At 39.3% G+C, this 22,513-nt stretch overlaps 1 protein-coding gene and 1 long non-coding RNA gene across 2 annotated transcripts in view; one reads left to right on the forward strand and one right to left on the reverse strand.

Moving 5' to 3' along the window:
* The window catches only part of LOC111265937 (rab11 family-interacting protein 4), a 67,879-nt gene that overhangs the window by 25,853 nt on the left and 19,513 nt on the right, over positions 1-22,513 (forward strand). The window contains exons 2-3 of the mRNA XM_022842973.2: positions 7,413-7,536; positions 14,192-14,244. Coding sequence (XP_022698708.2) covers positions 7,413-7,536; positions 14,192-14,244 — 177 coding nt within the window. The remainder of the gene's footprint in view (positions 1-7,412; positions 7,537-14,191; positions 14,245-22,513) is intronic.
* On the reverse strand, positions 19,429-21,933 carry LOC147752747 (uncharacterized). Its single transcript, XR_015313252.1, has 2 exons — positions 21,364-21,933; positions 19,429-20,615 (listed from the first exon to the last, which is right to left on the reverse strand). It is a non-coding gene; the product is annotated as an uncharacterized LOC147752747 (long non-coding RNA).

Consider the following 22,513-nt stretch of genomic DNA (forward strand, 5'->3'; position numbering starts at 1 on the left):
CTTGAAGGCTATATACAATTGAATGCAATGAATGACAAACCAGAGAATGATAATACTTATAAGAATATATTTGGTAATTACTTGATATTGTTTGAAAGGAAAAGCACTAAATATAGAAGTTTACCAACAGTCAAACAGAATCTAAATGCTTTGTTTAGGTTTTTTACTAAATCGTTTTCTGATTTTCATTTTTCCTCATCGATGGTCGTCTGAAACTCGTTAATTGCTTCGAGGGTCTATTAAAAAAGGTTGGCGCAAAGCAAATGTTCACTCATCTACGGCGGAGACGAAGGGCGCTATTGTTATTATTACCTATGACATTATATTAGTATAGCATGGCATGGCGTGGCACGCGATTCGGCAAGTTTGTACGAGTAATCTGCTGATCGGATATGATTCGTCTTTATGAGGACGTTGGGCGCCAATAGCGCGGGCTGACGGGACAGCCAGGCCTATCAGGTATTATTACTACCAGTCGGGTATACAGGCTCGGCAAGATACGATTTGCAAGAATCGTAGAATCTTGAAATCGCAGATTCAGCAACCGAAGTTGTGTCACCTGGCTACCGCTACCTATTTATATCGCAATTTCCCATACAGCTGAACGACCGAATGATATTACCTAGCAGGAGCCACTTGCGTGACTACGACCACAGTGGATATTGTCGCTATTATAGCGGTGTCAACAGAAGGAGAAGCAACGGTTGCTTCTACTGGATCGGAAATGGACAACGAGCTTATTTTTCTCGAGAAGCCGATAGTAGTGGCGAATCGCAGTCATATCGGGCAGAAGATGCGCATCCTTAGGTTTTCTATCTCCCAGCACCAGCAGCAGAACAACGGGCTGGCTATACGCCCTCACTGACTGATCGAACCGGGCCTCTGTGTGGACGAAATGAAAAGGTGAGAAAGAAGCTAATGGCGAAGATGGCTGCTGGTGCAGTATTCAGCTGCGATTGATATTTGCGTCGCATCGGTTGCCATAGCGGGTTAATAGGATGGCTCGAGAGAAGCAACGAATAGTGTCTGATGCCTGTCTCGTCTATCTAGCATATCTAGATCATCTTGTTTTTCAAGCGGCTTCGTGAGCTTTCGTGGTAAACCGCATTTGTTCATCTTTTGCAACTCATAACCAGCGCAAATGATGCAAGAAGTGCAAAAGTTTGCTAAGTCCACTATTCTAATTTAAACACATGCTATATTTATTGATTTTTACGTGATAGTCATTCAAGCGTGTGCCGATCAGACACGCAGCGAGGAGTCTCAAAAGAACGCTGAAGAGTTTACGTTGTCTAGCTGATCTCAACGGGTGTTTGCTTAACGTATTTGCCAATCTATCTATCTATATATATATATATATATATATATATATATATATATATATACACATAGATCGAAGCCATTGTTGTCACGAATTGGATTATTAAAAATATAGAAAAAGTAAAATTTAGCACAATTCTTCTTATACTGCTATCTAGAAGTCACCCACAGCCACGAGGCTATTCTGCCTATATTTAAAGAAAGAAAAAACGCTGAGACTGTTAAAAAAAGGTAGACTGTGTATGCACTTATTATGAAAGGGCCTTGTAAAAGCTTTGTCTTTTTTATAATTCATAGATAAATTGTGTTTGCTTCAGTCAGCGAATGGACGACACGAGCGGTCCTATTAGAAACATCGAGTGTCCTTGGTCGGATGTGGCGTAGTGTATTAGAACGGGGTCGTACTTAATGGCGAATCTGTCGGTAATAAATCGCGTACTCCAACCTCCACTTCAAAAAAGTCATATTAGCAAAATCGGTTAAATAAGAATAGGCCTAGCTACGAATGATTACGGTATAAATCGAATATTACGATGCGGTGGGACTATTTCATATGAGTAAATACTACCTTACATCATTGTTGCATAGTAACAGGTAAAGTAAAAAATAAAATACACAATGAAGTTAGCTTCATAATCTCGCTGCTAGATCGCGTCTTATTGAGAGATGATGGCATTATGTAGTTTCAATCAACAATTTCGACATGAGATTCATTATTAGGATGGATGTAATGATTATGGTAATATTACTGTAATAATAATTGTTCGAAAATAAAAATAGGACAATGAAGGCGAACTATGCCGCCTTTGAAATGAATGACCAATCATTTGTCAGGCCGAAATAGACCGCCCTTCTGCTTAGTGATAAGTTAGCGTTTCTCCGTTCTTTGAATCGTGGGCGTTTATGCATGGATGTGAGTGCTTTCTAACAAAATAGAACAAAAATAAAATTTAAAAAAAAGTGAAAACAAGTATAATAAACTAACATTAACTAAGTGAATCCATTTTCTCAAGTGTTAGAAGCAGCACGAAGTGCTACATTAAATCCCTGTTGTTTATTCTTGAAACACGTTGATGTAATTAGCCTAAGCACAATTACTAATCGCGTAACTTGTATCGCATTCTGAGTCTGGGATAAATTAAAGTTGAAGTTTTCTGTGACGTTTGTTTAATGAAAATACACGTTGAAGCAAACAGAAGTTGCATAATTATGTTTCAACGCAGATATATATTTCTCAGAGTACTTCACTGTTTGTCGAGCCACCTGTTGCAAATACTTATCGACGCGTATTACCTTCAAATTAATTTACCTTTATGAGCTATTGGGTAAATTCTTGTGTAAGTGCTCACGACCCACTAAGTTTGATAATGGCCCATCTGTTATGTTCATATAATTTTAACGCAGCCATTAGCTGACCGTTGGAATTATTTCGCAAGTGGGTTTTTTTTAGGGACTTATTTAGTCCAATTTTTGTCTAAATTCTCAAAATACTGCATGCAATTATACCGAATTAGCATAACCTGCTCGTAAGGTTAGTGGTGACCCTCAGAAGAACAACAACCGCAGTAGTCGGGAAGTGTGGCGAACTTAACGTACAAGGCAAGCTTTTCATTGGCGTTACCTGTTAGGTCCTCCATAGTAATTTGCAACATTATGTGTGCTTCAAACTAATCATCACCAAACATAGCTTTAGCTGTATCAAGCCTACGAAAAGCTAACAATTCGGGGCTCGATTTACCAAAGCATTTTTTAAAGGGTAGCTTTATGTGCTGGAATATTATGGGAGTCATATTATGTTACGGTATTTGGCAACCGTAAAGCTGATTATCCATTTAATGTTCGGAAGTATAGATTCTTTGGGATTAAGGTAATGCGACAAAATTGAATAGCCGCAAGTATCGTCCAATCGCTATAGTCAGTCGTCAAATGGCAATGAACAACGAATATAAAATAAATAAAACTTTCGATTTCTCGTCGTCCATAATTTTTTTTCCGTACTTTATCCTCATATGCGAATAGATACTCATACTAACGTTAGAGGCACGTAAAAACGGCCTGTTCGTCAATTGACCAATCGCCTTATCAGTCCTTTATTTTTCAGAAAAGCAAGACCTTCCGTGGATCAGACAAGGGTTTGAGAATATGCGTCGCCGGTTTCTATTACGTGTCCTATTTCGTTTGCCCTCAATTATGTATCACACCTACCTACTGAAAGACAATGGTTCGAGATGGGCGGTTCCGCTGCTGTCTTTACGACAGCATTGACATGGCGGTAGTCGGTCGCTAGTTTCATTCCTCTTTTGGCGGACTGTTTCACGCGTTGCTCGAATCTCGTTCTGAAAAATTTTAAATGATTCCTCCTCCTCCTCCTCCTCCTCCTCTTTTGCTTTAATAAAGCAATGACTCCAGCTTTATTATCGCATTTATCATACGATCTAAGACAATTTGAGAATTGCGATCTATTGACAACTCTGCGCCGAGCAAACCAATAACAGTGCAGCAAGATCAAAATGATCTAGAAAGTCTAGCACTAGAATGGCGTGATAGGCGTCGTTGACCACGTTCACTGCCCACGCAAACGTCACGCCACTGCACTTTTCCATATTTACACCATTATATTTCGCACAATATGTGTGGTCAAAGTTCATATTCAACCTATGTATGCCATTGTGTCACAAATTGTTAAGCTACACCCAAAAATCAATGTGCAAAACTTACATGAACTATACAGAGATAGTAGATAAAACTACATATAACTCGGAATAGTGGGAACAGAAATGGTCAGAGATGGACAATGAAGGACCTGGGGGGGGCAGGTTAAGGGTTGGTTCCAAACTAAACAAAAAATAATTTTGTTCAATACTGTCGGATGAGAACTTAAAGGCTAGTTCTCTCCGTTGTTCTATTTATTTTTACTGCTGCTTGGCTGTACAGTTATGTAATAATACCAGCGACTAATCACGATCATGATAGTGAAAATAGCGACATATACTGTATGTCATAATTGTCTTTCGCCGTGACTGGTACACTCGTGGCGTCGGTCGTTGACCGCTTGCTTTACGCTTCGTTCTCACGAATTCACTTTTGCACACGCCAAAGCACTAGCGATGAACTTAATGGCTGGACATTGTTTTAGTTTAGTCAAAAGGAAAGCTTTGCAGATAGAAAAGCTCCCCTCACTAAAGAACGTTGAATGGGGCTGTTGGGCATGAGAGACAGCTGGGGTCAAATGGACCGTACGACGTGCATGTCTCTGGCTCGTTAAAAAATCTACGAATTTTTAGTGTATGCATAGAGTGCCGGTATTGATTGAAAAGAACTAGAATGATCCAAAAGTAATTCCATTAGCGGCTGAACATAGCTAGAAGTGTTTCATACTTTTGTCTCATACATCAAAATCACTTATTGTCTATTGTTTAATATGTGAGCGAGATGCTTGAAAATAAATGGGACTAACGTTAGACAACACCGCCGAACGCGTATGAAATTTGTCCAGTTTCTTAGAACATCTGGTTTTACATAGATTATAGCTACTGATACTGGCAGCACTATCAGATGCTTTGCTTTAACTTATTATTCTGACTTATTAGCATTGTATTCTGCAATAAACAAGTGTATCTACTAAAAGGGTAATTCAAATAATAACTGTATAACATTCCGTTTTCAGTCAGCGAGAAATGTTTTTGAAGGCAATAAAATAATTACTAGCATTGCATAGTAAAAATGTTAGTATTTATTTTGACACTGTTCTTCTGCGTTTTTTTAAACAAGTAATTTTTAAGTAAGGCGTAAGTAATTTCTTTGATCTCATTACCACCAGACCGTCAGTATCTGTTAAGACAATACGGGTACGTAGGGTCCCAGCGCCATTCAGGGTAAACATAAAATCGATCTACGGAGTTCAAATGTGGAGCGGTAAATATGAGCACATTGTTGATACTTCTATCTATGTGAAAGCTCTGTAACACGAGGTTCGTATGCAGATTGGTTATGACTACGTACTTCACATACAAGCAACAATTGATGCCACCAGCTTGCCTGCCGACCTCGCTGTGACTGATGTCTAACATTATGAAATCCCTATGAAAGGGCTTCCGATTCTAAACTAGATAACGTCGCTGTTTTCGCTCTACTAACTCGACGGTACGTGCAGACCCATATACCCGTGTCTGTGTGTTTTAATTGTTCTAAGCGTATTAATTAAATAACTGGTATATGAATAATGTAGCGAAGTTTCTAGGCTAAACGGCATAAAAGCCCGCCTATATTCTCATCGTCACTTGCTAATAAGCCGTTTTGGCTTATCGCTTCTATTTAGTCTCCTAAACACCCGAAAGCGGCGGTAACAAAAGCAACACAGGCCACTTGATGATAAACAATCTTCGGCTGTAATGGTTTGATAACTCCGCTACAATTACATTGTAATCGGAGATAAACGAGAATTAATGAAGGAAGGATCAAATAAAGCTCATTGACGTCCATAGACGCCATCCTGTTCTGTCACTTGAAATCCTATTGAATGCCTAGGGAAGGCACTGACTGGAAGGGAACCTTTCTTTCAGTCTCCAGACGAAAATTGTAAGGTACTATGAGACTAATTGTAATAGTAGGCTAGCTAATTACTAGGTGGGGCAGTAAAGGCAGAACGGGAGACAATGCGATCCGTTCTAGATGCGCACAGCCGTTTGTGGTGAGTCCTTGCGATGGTCGAGATTCAGCAATACGCAAGAAGATCACTCAATTCGTAAAGATAATGTTAGATAGAACATTTCAAGAGAAAAGCAGTGCGCGAGGTTGTATGGCTTAGGGAAGTGGTGAAAATAGACGATTAGAACCTGTTCGTTTGTACAGCTGAAGGTTTTCACACTTCAGACAGATGCTTAGTATTTAGGGTACTTTTGTCGCGGAGATAGGTGATTGATAGACAAGCTGACGACGATCGTATGCGACTTGCCCATTGACTTCGCGTAATTTGTTGAACGATGGCGTTGTCAGTTTATCAACAAGATTTTCCTGTCGTTTGAGATTGAAATTCAAACAGCAAACAAGAAAAGGGACGAAGTATGAAATTGGGAAGAACTCACCAACAAAAAAGTAAATATATATGCGTGGTCTTCAATGCATGTTCTGAATTTATGAATGTATAGGCTTATATGAGTATTTTGAGCATCTCTATATCATCTATTTTGTTTTTGTCATTTAATCTAAACTAATTGCAGTTTTCTCTCAACCTAGTTGAATTTAGCTCTTATGACGTTGAAGTAGCTCTATAGCATAAAGATAAAAACAGCCAGGCTTGTTAGGCCGCGAAGTGACCTTCAAATAACAATCTTTTTCAAATTTTGTATTAGAGGAACTAATAATACCGGATAGATATTCTCATGCTGTTCAATTAATATACTGCTTCGGCAACATTCACAATGATTAAGTAAGTTTACGAGCTTTCTCTATGAGATCCTGCTGGATCAGCGGAATAACTCACAGAAAAAAGAGGAACTCGAAAACTCAGCGCAGCCGATGCTTGTTTTGGGATCAATACTATACTAACGTATATTAATACATAATATGAGGCCACCTTCCATCTCTGGGTATCGAACGCCGGGCCATACTTTTATATCCTAACACAGAAATGCAAGCCAACCATCTTTGCAACGAACGGAACATCAAAATGAGTTAGTAAATACCCCAGATGCTGTAGCTGAACATTGCTTCAGACGATTGACTTCTACTATCGCACGGAATGGCTCTACACCGAGTTTCGAGCTTCGACAACCTCATGCGTCCTTTAGGGTAGCAGGCAAACGTATAGATGTTTACGTTGAAATACGTGATGGGGTAGTGATCAAAAGTAGCTGGTTAACTCCAACGGTGAAAATAGAACTTCTTTATTAGATCAAGATTCAATGTTTGGTCATCCTTGATGTTAAATCAAAAGGGTAAAATTGCAGTAGCATGGGAAACGACCCACTGAAGTAATGTTAGCTAAAAGTTTTTAAAGTTCATACATAAACTGATCGCGCGAACGTTTTAGGTATAATATTCTAGATAAGTCTTACATTGCTTCGTTTGCATTTTGGTCCGGCTTATTGCAGCAAATGGCTTCCATAATGGAATACTTCGATCCATCGAATCGAGGAGTGATTACCTTCGAAGATTTCTGTCGCGGTGTTGCGGCTATCACCAGTAATCATCTTCAACAGCAACAACAGCAGCAAGGTACGAAAATAATCGCATTATTAGCCTAGACCCTCCTTAAACGTCACCATTATAATTACACTGAAGGATGGTCCAATACAATGGCTTGGTTATAGTTGGGTCCGTGAGCAGCACCTTTGCCGAAGCACGAGATGCATTTGCTAAAGTGCATTAACTAAAGAAAGTTATTGATTGAAAAAGATTTTCACTTCATTTAAGTTCGCGTATCTCTTAGGGTCAATATCGACAGATATAGTAAGCTAAGCAGCTTTTGGTACCTTGTTAAATTTAGCAGATTTTCAAGGTGACGCAATGAAAACACTTTTATTTCTTCCATTTTTATCACGTTATTTCTGCCGATAGTTCGTTCTTCTGTGATACCAGCCAACAGCTCAATGTAATGTTGCAATGTCCTACTCGTTCCCTTGGTCTATCACTAGGTGACTGAAACTGATGTTGTATTACTTAAGCAGTAAAGAGCTGGCACAATGCGCGTATTATTCAGTTCTTCATTGTAGCACATGTCTAGATTCGTCCAACAGGCTTCCGGTTGCAGAAGCATGACAGCGCAAAAAAAACGTACGAAAAAAAACGTCACCAGAGATCAAATGAACCATGTAATGGTTACGGGTTATCCTTAAGCAGCATCGGCCACTTAGGACAGGCCATCACACACAGTCCCTTATAGATCGTTGAGACTGACTTGTACAAGGGACACTGACACAACTGGTCATTGCACAAAAAGATAGCTCTAAGATCTGAGTTCCTCAGTCTGCTACTCTACTCCTACGTGACGAACTATGCAGATGTCTCTCAGATCATACCAACTAGTTATCCGATGAAAGTCATCGCAGTCTCTTTTTCGGAAGCATCATGAATATTTACTATTGCCTTTAATTCATTATCAAGTACAAGTGCTTACACCATTTATAGACGTAAGGTTTTACTTCTCGGCAGAAAATATATCTTGGAAATATGAGAAACTGTTTGCGTTACATTTTTTTCTATTATTTCTTCAATTGGGGCCAAAAAAATTTTGTCAGTATAATAATAATAATATAAAAATACGACGAAACATTTTTACGAAAATGCTAAGCTTCTATAAAATAGTGTATAATTTTTTTTTGTTGAGATCAGCATATAGTGTGATTTTGTATGTTAGATCGCGAAATGAAAAGCATTGTTTCAGGTAATACTTAGGCTAATATTCTGCGAAACCTTCAAGCCAATAAGTTCAGATAACTTTCCAGAACAGCGTCAAACGGCGTTGTCCGGAAATTAGATCTCTCTCACATATTGTTCACGCTGCCTAAATATAGGTTTGTTTAAAGCTAGCAAGCCGTTTCCCAAAACTGGGCCTTAGTAACCCAATAGGTGTAAAGTAACGCGCGATGTAAAGTCTTAATTACAACTAATGAAAGTTGCTGTGTTTACAAATTTTAGCAATGGTGTCGCTTCATAATTAGTGAATATCTTTTGATAATTTCTAAAATGTTCATAACGTCCCATTCAGGGTGGCTTGCATTGAACAGCGGTATACTGAAAAAACCATAGTCATCTATATATGCTACAGCGGTATACACCAGAGCAATAAACCAAGAAACATTTAGTGCCATTCTGTTACAGAAAACAACTATTTCAGTAGTTTAATTTCATGCTGCACGACGTATTTATACACTGTATATATATAAACTTTATGCCCTATATACATATATGTGTTCCATACTTAACGACGCTCATGGTGCTTACGGTCTGTCCTTCCATTAAGACGTCGCAGTACGCATCTGGCAAAATTTAAAATCTATCTGTTGTATTCTATTCTTCACTCTCGATCACAAACACACAACCGAATCTTAGCTTAAACGTGAGATGTTCTCATCTCAGAATTAGCTAGGATGCTATTAAGGACAGTTGCAGTTACCTATTATGATCACAGGACAAATGAAGACATTGAAGCATGCTAAAAATAACTTACGATTACTAACAAGATATAAGAGCTATCTAGCGGGTCGGTGCCTTTTAAGTTAGTTGATATTGTCAAATATAAACCGGACAGGTCGTTTTTACTGCTCCCATCTCCAATATGATTATAATTTTTAGGCTGCTTTAAACATGAAATAATATAGTTCAGGTTTTGGTCTTACATAAATAGCATCGATAAGTATAGACGCGGTTCGTCCAGTGGTATAGCACTTCGAGCACAGAACAATCGCCGAACTGTTTTTAATTCTTTTTCCTTTTTTTTTTTTATAATCGCTTTCCTTTATGCAGTTGAGTTCTGTGTGTACCTTTATGACTCAACACATTTTCTCGTAGGCCAAATGCTAGTAACTTTTACATCTTGCACCAGAGAGGATTTTTAATCAAAGAACTAATCAACGTACCGTAGAGTGACCAAATCCAAGCGTAAGAGACGTGTCGGCCGACCGCAATGATGTCTCGAACATCGGCGGTGGCTGTAGCGACGGTGATTGCAAAAGAGAGGTGCTCGCTGCGCATCCTAAGCCTATGTTCTTAATGGGTTCGACAACGTTGGCTTTACGCTGATTTTGCCTGGCTTGCTTTTGTTAGACATGCACTGTTGCTTATGCTAACGCGCACTTCTCCCGCTGCTACGATGGTCGTGCTTACTCCTTAACGATATAATGTCCAACGTGACTAAACGTGCCTTACGTAACTATACCATATAGCTTTATCTGCACTGATGATATGTTCGTGCCGTCTAGGAAGTTAAATTGCCCGATGCCTGAATTCGCGCAGGGATATGCACTAAAGGTTGGAAAAAAGAGGTGCCTATTATGACCGATAGCGGAGGTGGTATTTGTAGTCTACAAGTGCGGCTATAGATTACCTGTCGGGTATGTCTGTTTGCAAATACATTCGCAGGGTAATTGCAATAACGCAAGTCGCAATGCGTCACAACAGGCGACGGGGTAACTGATTGTCTAAAAAAGTGGGGTAAACATTTTGTTGCTTCCTTTCTAGCTATGATGGATCTAGGTGAAGCTTACCGCGCTGCTTGTTGACCAGGAGTGTCAAATAAGAAAGGTAATTTTAGAAAGCTTATGGATCAGTATCTCTCGAGATACAAGCGGACAAAAATTGTAAGAGGGTAAGGGGCACTGCGCCCCGCTCTGGTTGAAGATGTGCCCTATTTGGTCTACATAGATTCCCATCGTCGGCAAAATTGAGGGCTGACAGAAGGCAACAAAGGGAGGAGGAAAATGTCGAATGAATCGTAAGTGGATGGCAACATCTAAAAAAGTCGACTAAATCACCAACTGTCAAATGAAAGTCGGTGATGATTGTAACAACAACAATGGAAGCAACTAATAAAAAGCTATTGTCAGTTATGAATTATTGCTAACTAAACTATTTTTTAAGTGTTCTGTAAAACTTAAAAGTTGACTAAAGTAAGTGCTCCATAAAACAATTGGTTAGCATTTTAGCAAGGTTCAGACCACATGATCAGGCATCAAACTAGTAAACATGTGTGGATTCAGAAGCTGACGAACTATTAAAAAGAATACCGCAACAATACATTTCGCGCAATATTTTTGCAGCGTTATATTATATACTTTAGTGGCGAATTCAGCTTTATATAATAGCAACGGTGTGTACTATCTAGCAGTGCAAGACACTCGATGTACTGTCACAGTCGAGGATAATAAATAGCATCATTATATTAGTCTCGTTGTATTCTATGGGCAGGCGTCTGGTAAATCGAGGCGCGATATTTAAATTGTCTGATACCGTCAGTTGTGTAAGTGGGTCTGTTTCTATTAACTTTCATTGTCGTAATCGAAGTGACCATATGGGCGTAGCGAGAGTAGGTCTTAGCTTAAATATTGTTCCAAGCAAAAGTGTTTTTGTTAATCCTATAGCAAAAATCGTCCAGACTATAGCTTATATTAGCGCCGAACGCTGGACACTTGTACGCATCGTACAACATAAACGTTCGACCTTTTTGATGTTCCTTTTAGCGAGTTGTTAAAACTCTTAGATCGTAAACTAACGCTAGCATGGCCTTTGATTGACAAAGCCACCGACATTTTATGACTTGTTTACGTTCATTATATGTGTATTCTTCTTTGCTTTTTGCTGAATTGCGAATATGTTACCATAGCGGCCTCGTCTACAACACTTGTCTATAAAGAAGTATTATATTTTCTGTTTGCAGTTAGTCTGCGAAAGTTACATCGTCGGCTATCGTATTATGACGCCAATTGTTTAATTATTACCGTCAGAAGTCAAAACGGCACAGACATGAAGTTTTTTCAACTATAGACGCTTCTAAATTTGCGAAGGAATGACTCAACAAAAAATGAACGCACATCCTATATAAATTTTCTGACAAAGGAAAATTCAGTTTACAATACTTCCAAAAGTCATTGTGTTACAGAAAAGCGCACGAAATTGTTGACGCTTCCTTTATTTCATATCGATTACAAAAGGCCTATGTGCTAAATGTTGTCGATGCTTGTACGCAAGACATTGGCGGGGCGTTCGGCGCTAACGAATGAAATTAAGAGTCTTATTTACGATCTAGCCACTCAACTATGGATCAAATTATTGCATATGTATATTTTGTATCTTGTTAGAACTTGTTAACTTAACACGTGGCCAAGAATCAACAGTGAACAGTGTCAGGGAAAAGGCCCACTAGGCGAACATAAAACGCTAGTGTCACTAATTGGACGATTACTAAGCGTAAGACGCACCTAAAATTGTGGCGTATAACTTTACATGTGACGTTTGAATAATCTATTTGAAACAGGTACGCCAAATTCGGTGCAAGCGCAATATAAGCTTATATTTCTGGATATAATGAGTTTTCCTAGATAATAGTTTTTCAATTTAGGCCTTCTCGTCAAACTATTGAGTCCTATTGTTTGGGACTTTGCTCATTTAATTGACTTTTTGTGGGTGTGTGTGGTGCTTCTGACATTATAGGTAGCAAAAAAAAAAATTCTATCCATATGATCCCTGGGTTTACTTTGCATCCCGGGTATTGCCCTATCAACTGCCCATTCAAACAACAATACTAGACCGAGTTGAGTGACTGGTATGAATCAGAGAATTAAAGACACCCAAGGTTAAGTTAGCCAGAATAGCGAACTTTCCGAAACGTCGGATATCGTCACAGTTGGTTTCGAAATCTAGTTTGTTTTCCGTCTAAACGCATCGGCATTTTAAGAATATGACGTGAAAACAGCATGTCCGTGCAGAGTATTGCAATACAATAGTTTTATTCAGGTTTTTTGTTATATGGCTAATTCAAAAAAGCTCAGCCCGACGAACGCCTAAGTAAACAACGACTCTGGTTCCTTCCCTGAAAAATTGCGTATTTACATTTATACCAGTCAATCATATCGTCTTGCTACGATTTTTCCTAAATGGAAACTCAGCTATTTTTTTGTCAATACGTAAACGGTGAATAGCTGCTAGTTCAGGCGCGATCAGCTCTAGCTGCTACCGTTTCCGTGTCCGACCAACGGCCTAATTCTTCACAAGTTGGTGTCAGCGAAAAAGTCCGCGCTCTGTGAAAGGGACCGAGCGATGAGACCTGGAGTCCAGCCAGCTGTCCGAAGGACAAACCAGACACATATCTCCAGCTATCGGTTAAATAGCCACAAGGAATAAACGAATTGGGGGCCAGATCGGGCCGAAATACAGGCAGTTAGCTGCGATAGCGGCGTTAGGTTATGGTCCACGTGGTCGCCTGCTCTGACACGAGGGAAGGAAGGAAGGAAGAGCTTGCGTGCACGGCGAAGTAATCTTTCCGACAAGAAAAACCACATACATATCGTGTAAAGAACAAGTGGCAATATTTTCTGTATAGAGTTGCCAGATACTGACCGTAAATGTCCTACGAAAAGAAGGTGCCACATAAACACTGCAGTGATGTATGCTCATCCAAGCATCCGAATTCTTCTTCGGACTTCTTCGGGCAGCCTTTTCGAACAACAAGTTCGGTAACGCAGCTTTGCTATGTATCCGTCGGTCGAAAACTGACAGCAGATCGGTTAACAACGACAAGTTGTTTACATTCTTGACCATAACATTATGTATCTCTGATACGCTTTGATGAATATCCATCACTTTTCAGTGATGGAGCAACTGAAATCGTCTCGTACCATGTCGTACGTTTATTTTTCTGTCATTCGTCCATGATGACTCTAAAGTATTACTTCTACCTCACTTTCTCGTATGTGAGAATGGTGGGAAATCGCTCTTTTCGTCCAGTTATCCCACCTGATACAAACAGAAGAGAATCTTCTATGCAACCACAATTGCTTCCATTGAGAACTAGTCGCACATATATTTCTTCGACAATACTACTAATCGTTTAGCTATGCCGCCAAAGAACAAAGAAGGTGTTATTATGACAACAAAATAAAGGAATAATTGTTAATATGACAGTGAAATATTTAATATTCGGTTTGTAATGTTTCGAATTGACACGCGGGGTGGCAAAGTATTTGATTAGATACTATGCGGAAGAGTCCTGTGCTTTGCTCTAAAACTACTGTAATTATTCCAAAGTTCATGACCTCGAAACTCTGCTCTTGCTACAGGTAACACATAATTAGGGCGTTTGTGGTATCAGTAGGTACTGAAATGTGTAAATTCAGTTTATATTACATACAACTACTATGATTCTTTTGAATTTCAGGACTCTCTTCCCCACGCGACTCTAGTCCAGACTCGTTGCGGCAGGAAGTGCAGGTTCGTATGCTATTCACACTTTTCAAATTACCTACAACAGAAACGATCTTTTCAGTTACTATTTGGTACAGCTTTTTCATGCGCGGGCTTCATTTAGCATGTCCGCCGTATGACTGCCCTCGTTGTAATAATTAACGTTTCATTCTTGCGCACTTATAATACCTAATGCTCACAAGAACTCACAATCTTCACCTGTTCGTAGTTAACAATCTAATATCTGATTTGTATGATTTTCGACGTAAAAAAATGACGCAAAGCTCTTAAAAAATAGTTTAAGGACTTCCTTCGAATTTAATTCATGAGACCTCATTCTCTACCTAAGGGAACGCTAGGGGGCTATTTATGATTTTAAGTGTCTCATTTCTGCTACGGGCTGTTTTAAAACTAAGAACGTGTCTCAATGTACATACCGGACAACATCGTTCTACTCACTCTAGAGGTAGGTATTGGAACGTACGTACAATTAATGGATGCACTTGTATAGCCAAAAAAAAGTTCGGAACTCGGTCGTCCAAATGCTCGAGCAATCCCGTCTAGAAAAGCTACGCAGAGAGTCCCACATGAAACCCCTCGCTTTCGAGATACTCTTTCTGAATGCCGTCTGTTACAAAAACATAAGAATGCTACGAGAAGGCCAGTTAAGATGGCACTGATGAAACGTTTAGGAAGTTCATGGACATCTTATAAGACCGCGCGTCCTAACTAAATCACGTGGTTGGTCTAATGATGTAGCTGGATTGATAATCCATATTTTTTGCTATAGTTATACCATAGTATATCCGTTTCTTGGAAACTTCGAGAAGTGTAACCACAATGATTTTAGCATAAGAAGTAAGTCTGCATACCCCTTATGGTTTGTTGCATGCAAATTGATTTAGTCAATCTACCTGTAACCTAATCCACCTAACGGCGGCGCCGGACATTCAAGTGAAACTTTGTTTAGATTAATTTCTCAAAGCTTTTAGAATTTTGACACTGACCTTTTGCGGCAGAATTTTTTCGGATAGACTTTAAAACTGAATAGCTTTTGAATGTAGGAGACGAAATTCGGCTGGTAAATATTCCATCTTCTGGAAACTTGCGATTTCCAGAAAGTTGCAGAAAGAGTGAAAACCGGCTGGCTTTACTTCAGCAGAAATTAGTTCAAAAACATCTTTTGGTTTTGCTCCTCGAATGCCGCAACGCTGTAGAGTATTCATTAAAGATTGATGAAGATTTTAGGCAAGGAGGCCTTGAGCGAAAGCACAGTACGTGGATGGTGCAAACATTTTAACAGCGGAGACAGGAGAATCGAAAACCAGCAACGAAATGACCAGATGTAGAGACGCGGGAAACAAAAACGTATTGTTGTAATCGAAAAGGATTTTCATGAAAGCTTAGCTTGGGATCTAAGAACTCTATCGGCGAAAACTCGCATTTCATATGTAACATATTACAGAACTTAAATGCTGAATAAAGATAGCCCTCCCGTAAATTGACCCTAGACTAATGGAAGTTGCATGTGATGTATTGCACGTGAAACCACGGAACTTTAACCAACAAAGGACTCGCCTGGAACATACGGTCGTCATAGGAAAGGCTTGATTCTGCTTCCATCGCCAGCCGGAACGTGACCTGAGAGAGAGAAAGGCGTCGCTCTGGAAGGAAATCGAGTAGCAGTACCGTCAAGTGGTTTCAGAAGTGAAGTGGTGGGGCTACTTCCAATCAGTATCAGAGGCATTTACTAATATATAAGATATTCTCTGAAAATGAGACAATTCATACAACCTGATAGCTCGAGTTCTTCGAATGCTAGAGGTATAGCTATCCAGAATTTGTCAGAACGATAGGACAAATGTGCAAAAAATAAAGGAGAATATTTCTAAAGCATATTAAAAGCATCCTTAGGGTCTTACTAGTTCAAAAATTGTTCAGTTTCAAAGGCCTGCGGATTCATTTGTAACAGCCTAATATAATCGATTGTGTCTTTGAACCAGCGTCTGGGAAGGAAAAGACTTGTTTTTAGACATGGACTAACTTTCATAGAATGGCTGCTATAATATGTGAAGGAATAAATAACGTGTAGTGTCATGACTGCTCAGCTGAGTTAAAATTGAAGAAACTCCAAACAGGTCAATGAAACTATAAATGCTTGTAATCTTAAAGAAATCAAGAGCTTTTTATTATGGAATAGCTTGATGTATCGCTTTTATGCTGAATGCTATTGTAGTATATGGAAACTAAGCAACAACTAACTAAAAAAAACATCCTATTCGTTTACAATAGCCATAAGCAGTCTCGCCTTAATTTCCCTCCGTGAAATGCTTCCAGCAGGTACGGCTGCTTCGTTCATCGAGGACATAACAGATATCAATCAGAAATGTTGAATAAGGGAAAAAGATTACAAATTATTATTAATCTTTGCCTTTTTTGCTATTGGAAACCGATTAATATATCATTGGTTCATCATTGAAAATAAACTAATATTATCTATAAATGAGCATCTCAAACATGCGGCATCATAGTCCACAGTGGTCAATAGCTCTGATAGGCTGATGATGATTTCTTCATGCAGTAACGACCCTGGTTGTTATTTGATTAACAGAAACAGCCGTTTATATAGCCATGGTTGTGCTAATTTTGCAGCGACAATTATTAGCGTAGTGGTAACCGTAGTAATAATAAATAGGATCACCGTTACAGAAATGCTAATGTCATTTTGAAATTTGTTCCTCTGCTTCTACCTGTCTCTGCCTATGTATATGTTAAGAAAATGAGTAAATAGATAGAAAGAAAAACGTATGTAGAAGTGGTACTAAGATAAGTGTTGGGCCGGCTAAAGGTCCTATGTTCAGCTCAGCGTCGAAAAACAATAACAAACAATATCACGTGACCGCATCGCGGCAATCAGAGGATAAGTTTGCGCACGAACATTCTTCATCGGCTCGTTACGCTCGTTGGTCAAGTTTTTTTACGATGGTAGGCGCGACGTCGGGTCTCTAATCGCTTGATGCGTATTTTCACGTTCAAAGTCATGAACACAACATGAAAGCTTCACACCATTTCCGTCGTAACTGTTTAGCACGTTTAGATAGAAATGTTATCAAAAGATATATAACAAAAGTTTAGCCAAAGAAACCGGAAGGGCGAATAGGCCTTAAGGGAAGGAAGACGAAGTGGAAAGACGGCGAAATGACAATACAAAGTAGGAGAACCAATTTAAAAAATGATGAACCAACGAGTTGCCAATGGCTTACAAGTGTGATAACTTATCTTTCCAAACTTCGCACGATATCAAATGAACAAGTTAATTTAGTCGGAAATGAGACTAGATTTGTGAAAGCTTGGAACAGTGTGATGCAGTAAAAGTTGCAGTAAAGGCGCTTTATTTTTGACAACTTGTGTTTAATTAGTAATCCTCATTAACTTGGTTATGAAATGCTGAATACGTTGGTCTTTGCCAAGAAGGTTTTTCGAGGAACGTTTGTATAAATTTGAGCACCGATCTCCTTTTCTGTATGACTATGACAGAGCACTGCCTCGTCGAGATACAAAAGTACAATTAGCTTCTCCAACTTAATTAACTGATAATCACAAAAAAGAGACCTTCTAACGGACATTCTTATAAGAGTTGCCTTTATACAAAAACGTAAAGGTATTGACGCCGCAAGATTTCACAATGATGTGTAGATGTTCAGGCTAAGACAGAATGAATGGCACCAGAAACACTTCAACGGTGCTTTATACGTGGACTATTTACGTTGGCGATACTCCACCTGAACCACCTGAGAAACTGTTACAAAAATGAGTTGTTTGTCGCACCCTAGATCGTGTGTATGAGTTAATCACCGGATTCTCTAGTACTTCTACTCATAATAGTGTTGACGCTTATCTGAATGGAAAAAGTTCAGCCGTAGGAAGCATCACAGACTCGTCTAAAATAACAAAGCCAAACTGACCGATACCGATTTTAATTTATACATAGTGTTTATCTTGAAATTACAGCACAATATCGCATTTTATTATAAATGCCCTTTGACGAAGATGAACAATTGAATTCGTGTGATGGGCGCGGTATAATGCGAAAACGCTCTTACTTGTAAACAGTGACTCTTATACGTCGCTGTTTTCCTATAGGCTGCTGAGTATATGAGTGGAAGATTTGTGGAGGAAATAAGCGTCATAGCCAGGGCCGCTACTGGGATATCAGTTGTGGCGGGAATGTATATTAATCAGATTGTTCGCTTTTGCTGTCCGAGGTGCGGAAGTCCATTGCACGTTATCATTACAAGCATTTGATCGCATTTCTATTCACACAAACCTGCTATTAATTCAACGGATGAGATAATGAGAGGTTGAACGCAATTTTAGAACAGTTTATTATGAACTTAAAATAACTACTAAGTATTATTATAGATAAAATTATAAAGTTAAATTATTTAAGTCAAATTTACCAAATAAGACCATCTAACCTTTTTTTTTTATATACAAAAAGCTTTTGTCTATACACATCTCTCAATATTTTCGATTGCTCGACATTTCTAGTACTCAAAAGGGAATTGCATACAATCATGCTAATTAAACTAGATAAAATCAATAAAAGACAACCATTATCGACGAGAATTGGTTGCAGCGTCGCTGCGTTGTCGATTACTATGAGTCATACAACGGTTAAATTGTTGCCATAAAACCGTTAAAAATTACATTATTTATATACGAGTTGCCGAATGATTAATAATGTAAATACTCTAACGATGTTGTAGCATTTTAGTAATATCTAGAAAAAATAAAATGTAATCTAGGAGAAAGATGTAATATATTTGGTCATTTGTGTAAGCTTAAAGTTAAATTGATATTATCTCTACATAAAAATCTACAGAGAAACCTAGAAGCAATGCTTAAAGTAAACAAAAGTTCGACGCATATGGGTTTCGCATTTAATCGGGGACTACTGATACGTGGCGCCATCTATAGAGCGACTAAAGAAATTGGCAGTTAAATTCTAGCTCCCCCTGTTGGAGCGTATCTGCATTAACCGAGCTGGGCGAAGGACTACCGCACGCTTCACTATGCCCGACCTGACAACATCCAGCGGTTAATTTCACGCTAGATTTAGCGGGCGATGGAACAAACTGGCGGGTTGACCGATTTCCGTTGCAGAAGATCCGAGACTCTAACTTAGAGATATTCGAGACAATACTGATGTATAATTTTTGGATATTTTGTATTAAAAGCTCGAAGCAAAAAAGCCAGTGCCGAAAGGTACCTGGTAAATGAGCGAATGATCTTTGTGATTTGCATTAATGCCGGAAATTTGTGTCAATTAATGCTTTGAAGTGACGATGCAGCGTTACTGTTAGCCGTTTATCTATAAGCGTTCGCATATAAGCGCGACCTGACGGTCCCGTTTTCTGATTTGTTCTTCACCAAACTTATCAATTATTATAACATAATGTCTCAGCTGTAACAAAAGACCATTCTTCGCGAATTGAAAATTTTCGCTTGATGAAGTACATCTATATCATCTTTTATAGACCTGTATACCAACAGGATACCACAAACTTCGTGAATTTTCTATGCGGAGAGTTTTCTCCTTGATTCATTTTGATATATTATAACGTGGGATCTCAACTGCTCAAATATTTTTGAAGTATGGAAAAATTCATGGCCGCAATCAGCTAGGCAGTATACATTGGCCAACGTTATTTGACTCAATCGTCTACGAAACAGAGTAGGGTAAATGTTACAACTTTGACTCTAATCCCCTCTCATCTACGGAACAAGAAATGTTCCTGGTATACGCTCTTGCTGTATGTTAGGTCTTTTTGCCAATGTCTGTTGCCATTAGAACAGTGACTATTAAAAATAGTGCAGCGTTTGCAACAAGCTATATCTGCTAACTCAATCTGATGGTGCGGTCTGTATTTCTGCACTTATACTATACATGTGTGTAGATGAATCATTTTATCTTGAAACCTATGTCGAGAATTCCGGCATTAGTTGCCCAGAGCAAATAGCAAATTAACCTTGTTGAGCAGATTGTAAGGGTTGATTAATTTCATTAATACTGCGTCGATTGTGGCACCTTGATTATCATGTGGCGCCTTATCTCTTATAATGGCTATTCCGTTCCGCCCGCTGCTCTGACGGGTTGGCGTCTCCACGGCGTCTATACGCACGTCAGGCCGTCAGCAGATCTTTCACTGACGGGTATTACCATACTGCTGCTCGTTGATCTGTCGCGCGTAGTACTGCAGCTGTCGTTGTGCATGCCATTTGGGAGTGCCTCTTTGTGTGAGTAATCGGCAGCTCACGCTTGTCGTAGCCAACGACAAATCAACTCCATAGTACCTATGACAACTGCTAAATGACCATGACGTTCTCACGAATTTCTGCAACAGAAACCGACAATCATTAACGGAAGACGTGTTGCCGATATCGCCATTAGTAACCTACGTGTCTAGAGATCAGCTGGTCACGGTGACGGATTGCAGTGGCGAACTGATATATATGCGTAAACATACTCAGGGTTCACAAGTTCACTGCTCAAGTTCTGTGCGAAGGAAAGGCTACAAGCGTATATGTATACATGAGGTGCAAAGTATTCAAAAGAGCCTTAGAAGATCGTTTATTGTGGATAACCAAAGGATATAGTGTTTCTAAAGTAGGAGCGTGTTATGTCTATTGTGTTGACTGTGCCTCGATCACAAGAAGTTCATGGAAGGAATCGCAATTCAATCATTACGAAGCATCGATGGACCAGTAACGTCCTTTATCGTTTGTGTTAGATGTTAAATACAGCGCATTTCACCGTGTACCCTTCTTTTTCGCTGTTTGTTATGAGGCAATGGATTAAAAGGCGGCTTCATTTTTAACTCAAATCGAAAAAATCGTTATCTTCAAATGTACATAAGTAACCCCAAAAGTTAAATGTTTCCAGTTTCACGTCCCGTACTTAAGTCGTTAGGCATCACTTCAGAAACTTAGGAGGTTATTTCAACATGTTAGTGCGAGCATATCCAATAGTATTCAATGCTTCTCTACATGTACATCCTTATGTGGCAAACCTGACTTCGTAAACGGTGACATCCTGAAACGAGTGCTTCAAATGATCTTCTTAATAGTTAGGTTTCGGCTTACCAGAGGGATCCTTCTTGGAGGAGGAAATGTTTTCGTTGCTGGTACTCACTAGGGGAAGCTGCAGCAGCACCTTATCAATAGTAGCAGGAGATACAACGTATTTACGTACGTAGATGGCTTATGTAGGGGCTCATACATCCAATAGTGTCCTTGTTGCTGTGTACGAGAAAGGAACCCATCGGCAAGACACTACTTTTGAATCATATCTTTTTAGCTACTGCTGTATTATAACGCTGTATAAGCAACTATCTGCGTGCGATCGTTTCGTTGGCCCACTGGTCGTCAGCCAGGAGGGAAACGCCTGGCCCGTTTATGGCCTTTTTTTCTTATGTACAAGAGGCTCACGCCGAGTGACCTTACGATAGTAACGTTCTACTGGCTGTAGGTACTGCTACTATCGCTGTCGCTGTTTTTACTCAAGCTATTACGTATATCAACTGATGTTGTTCAAGGCAGCTTCGAGCTAGAACCAATGAACAGGATAACCCTAAAAAGGAGAAATAGAGGAAAGAGACAAAAAAACAATACAGAACAGAATATAATTACAGCACTAGTGGAGACCATTTTCCTGTTACAGCGTATCCCTTGACTGTCGCAGGCGACGCGTTTGATGATCATCGAGGATGCTTGCCATTGACAAGGTCAAGGTACGACGACCACCGGTCACCCATTTAATATTGACATCCTATTAGCACAACATCTATAACCTAGAAAGCCTAACTTATTTTAACGTTGTTCGATAGAAAGGCAACTTAATACATCAGTGAAATAATTGTTTTGAGCAAGTAAAACATTTACAAATCACATTAATTGGGACACCTCAGAGCTGGTTCCAGCAATGAGCACTGACTTGTGCTCAGTCTAACGTCAGCGGTTTCATTGGATTTCCTTCCTTTATAGCTTGAAGATGTATGCGCCAAGAAATAGATGAGCCAGTCGCAACGACTTGCGAAGTAGAATATAATATATATAATAATACTGAGCTAGTAATAACACCTATAACTTTTTGTGGATGCGCATTTTAACCAGACAAAATTTGACTCTTTGCGTAGCCTCGAAGCAGGCTGAACTCACATTTGATCAAGGAAGGGATGCGTGTGCGACGGTTAACACTTCTATAACTTCTATAATTTAAGTTAATTTGCAGATT

Source organism: Varroa jacobsoni, unplaced genomic scaffold (genome assembly GCF_002532875.2).
Source record: "Varroa jacobsoni isolate VJ856 unplaced genomic scaffold, vjacob_1.0 scaffold_1029, whole genome shotgun sequence".
Taxonomy (NCBI): Eukaryota; Metazoa; Arthropoda; class Arachnida; order Mesostigmata; family Varroidae; genus Varroa; species Varroa jacobsoni.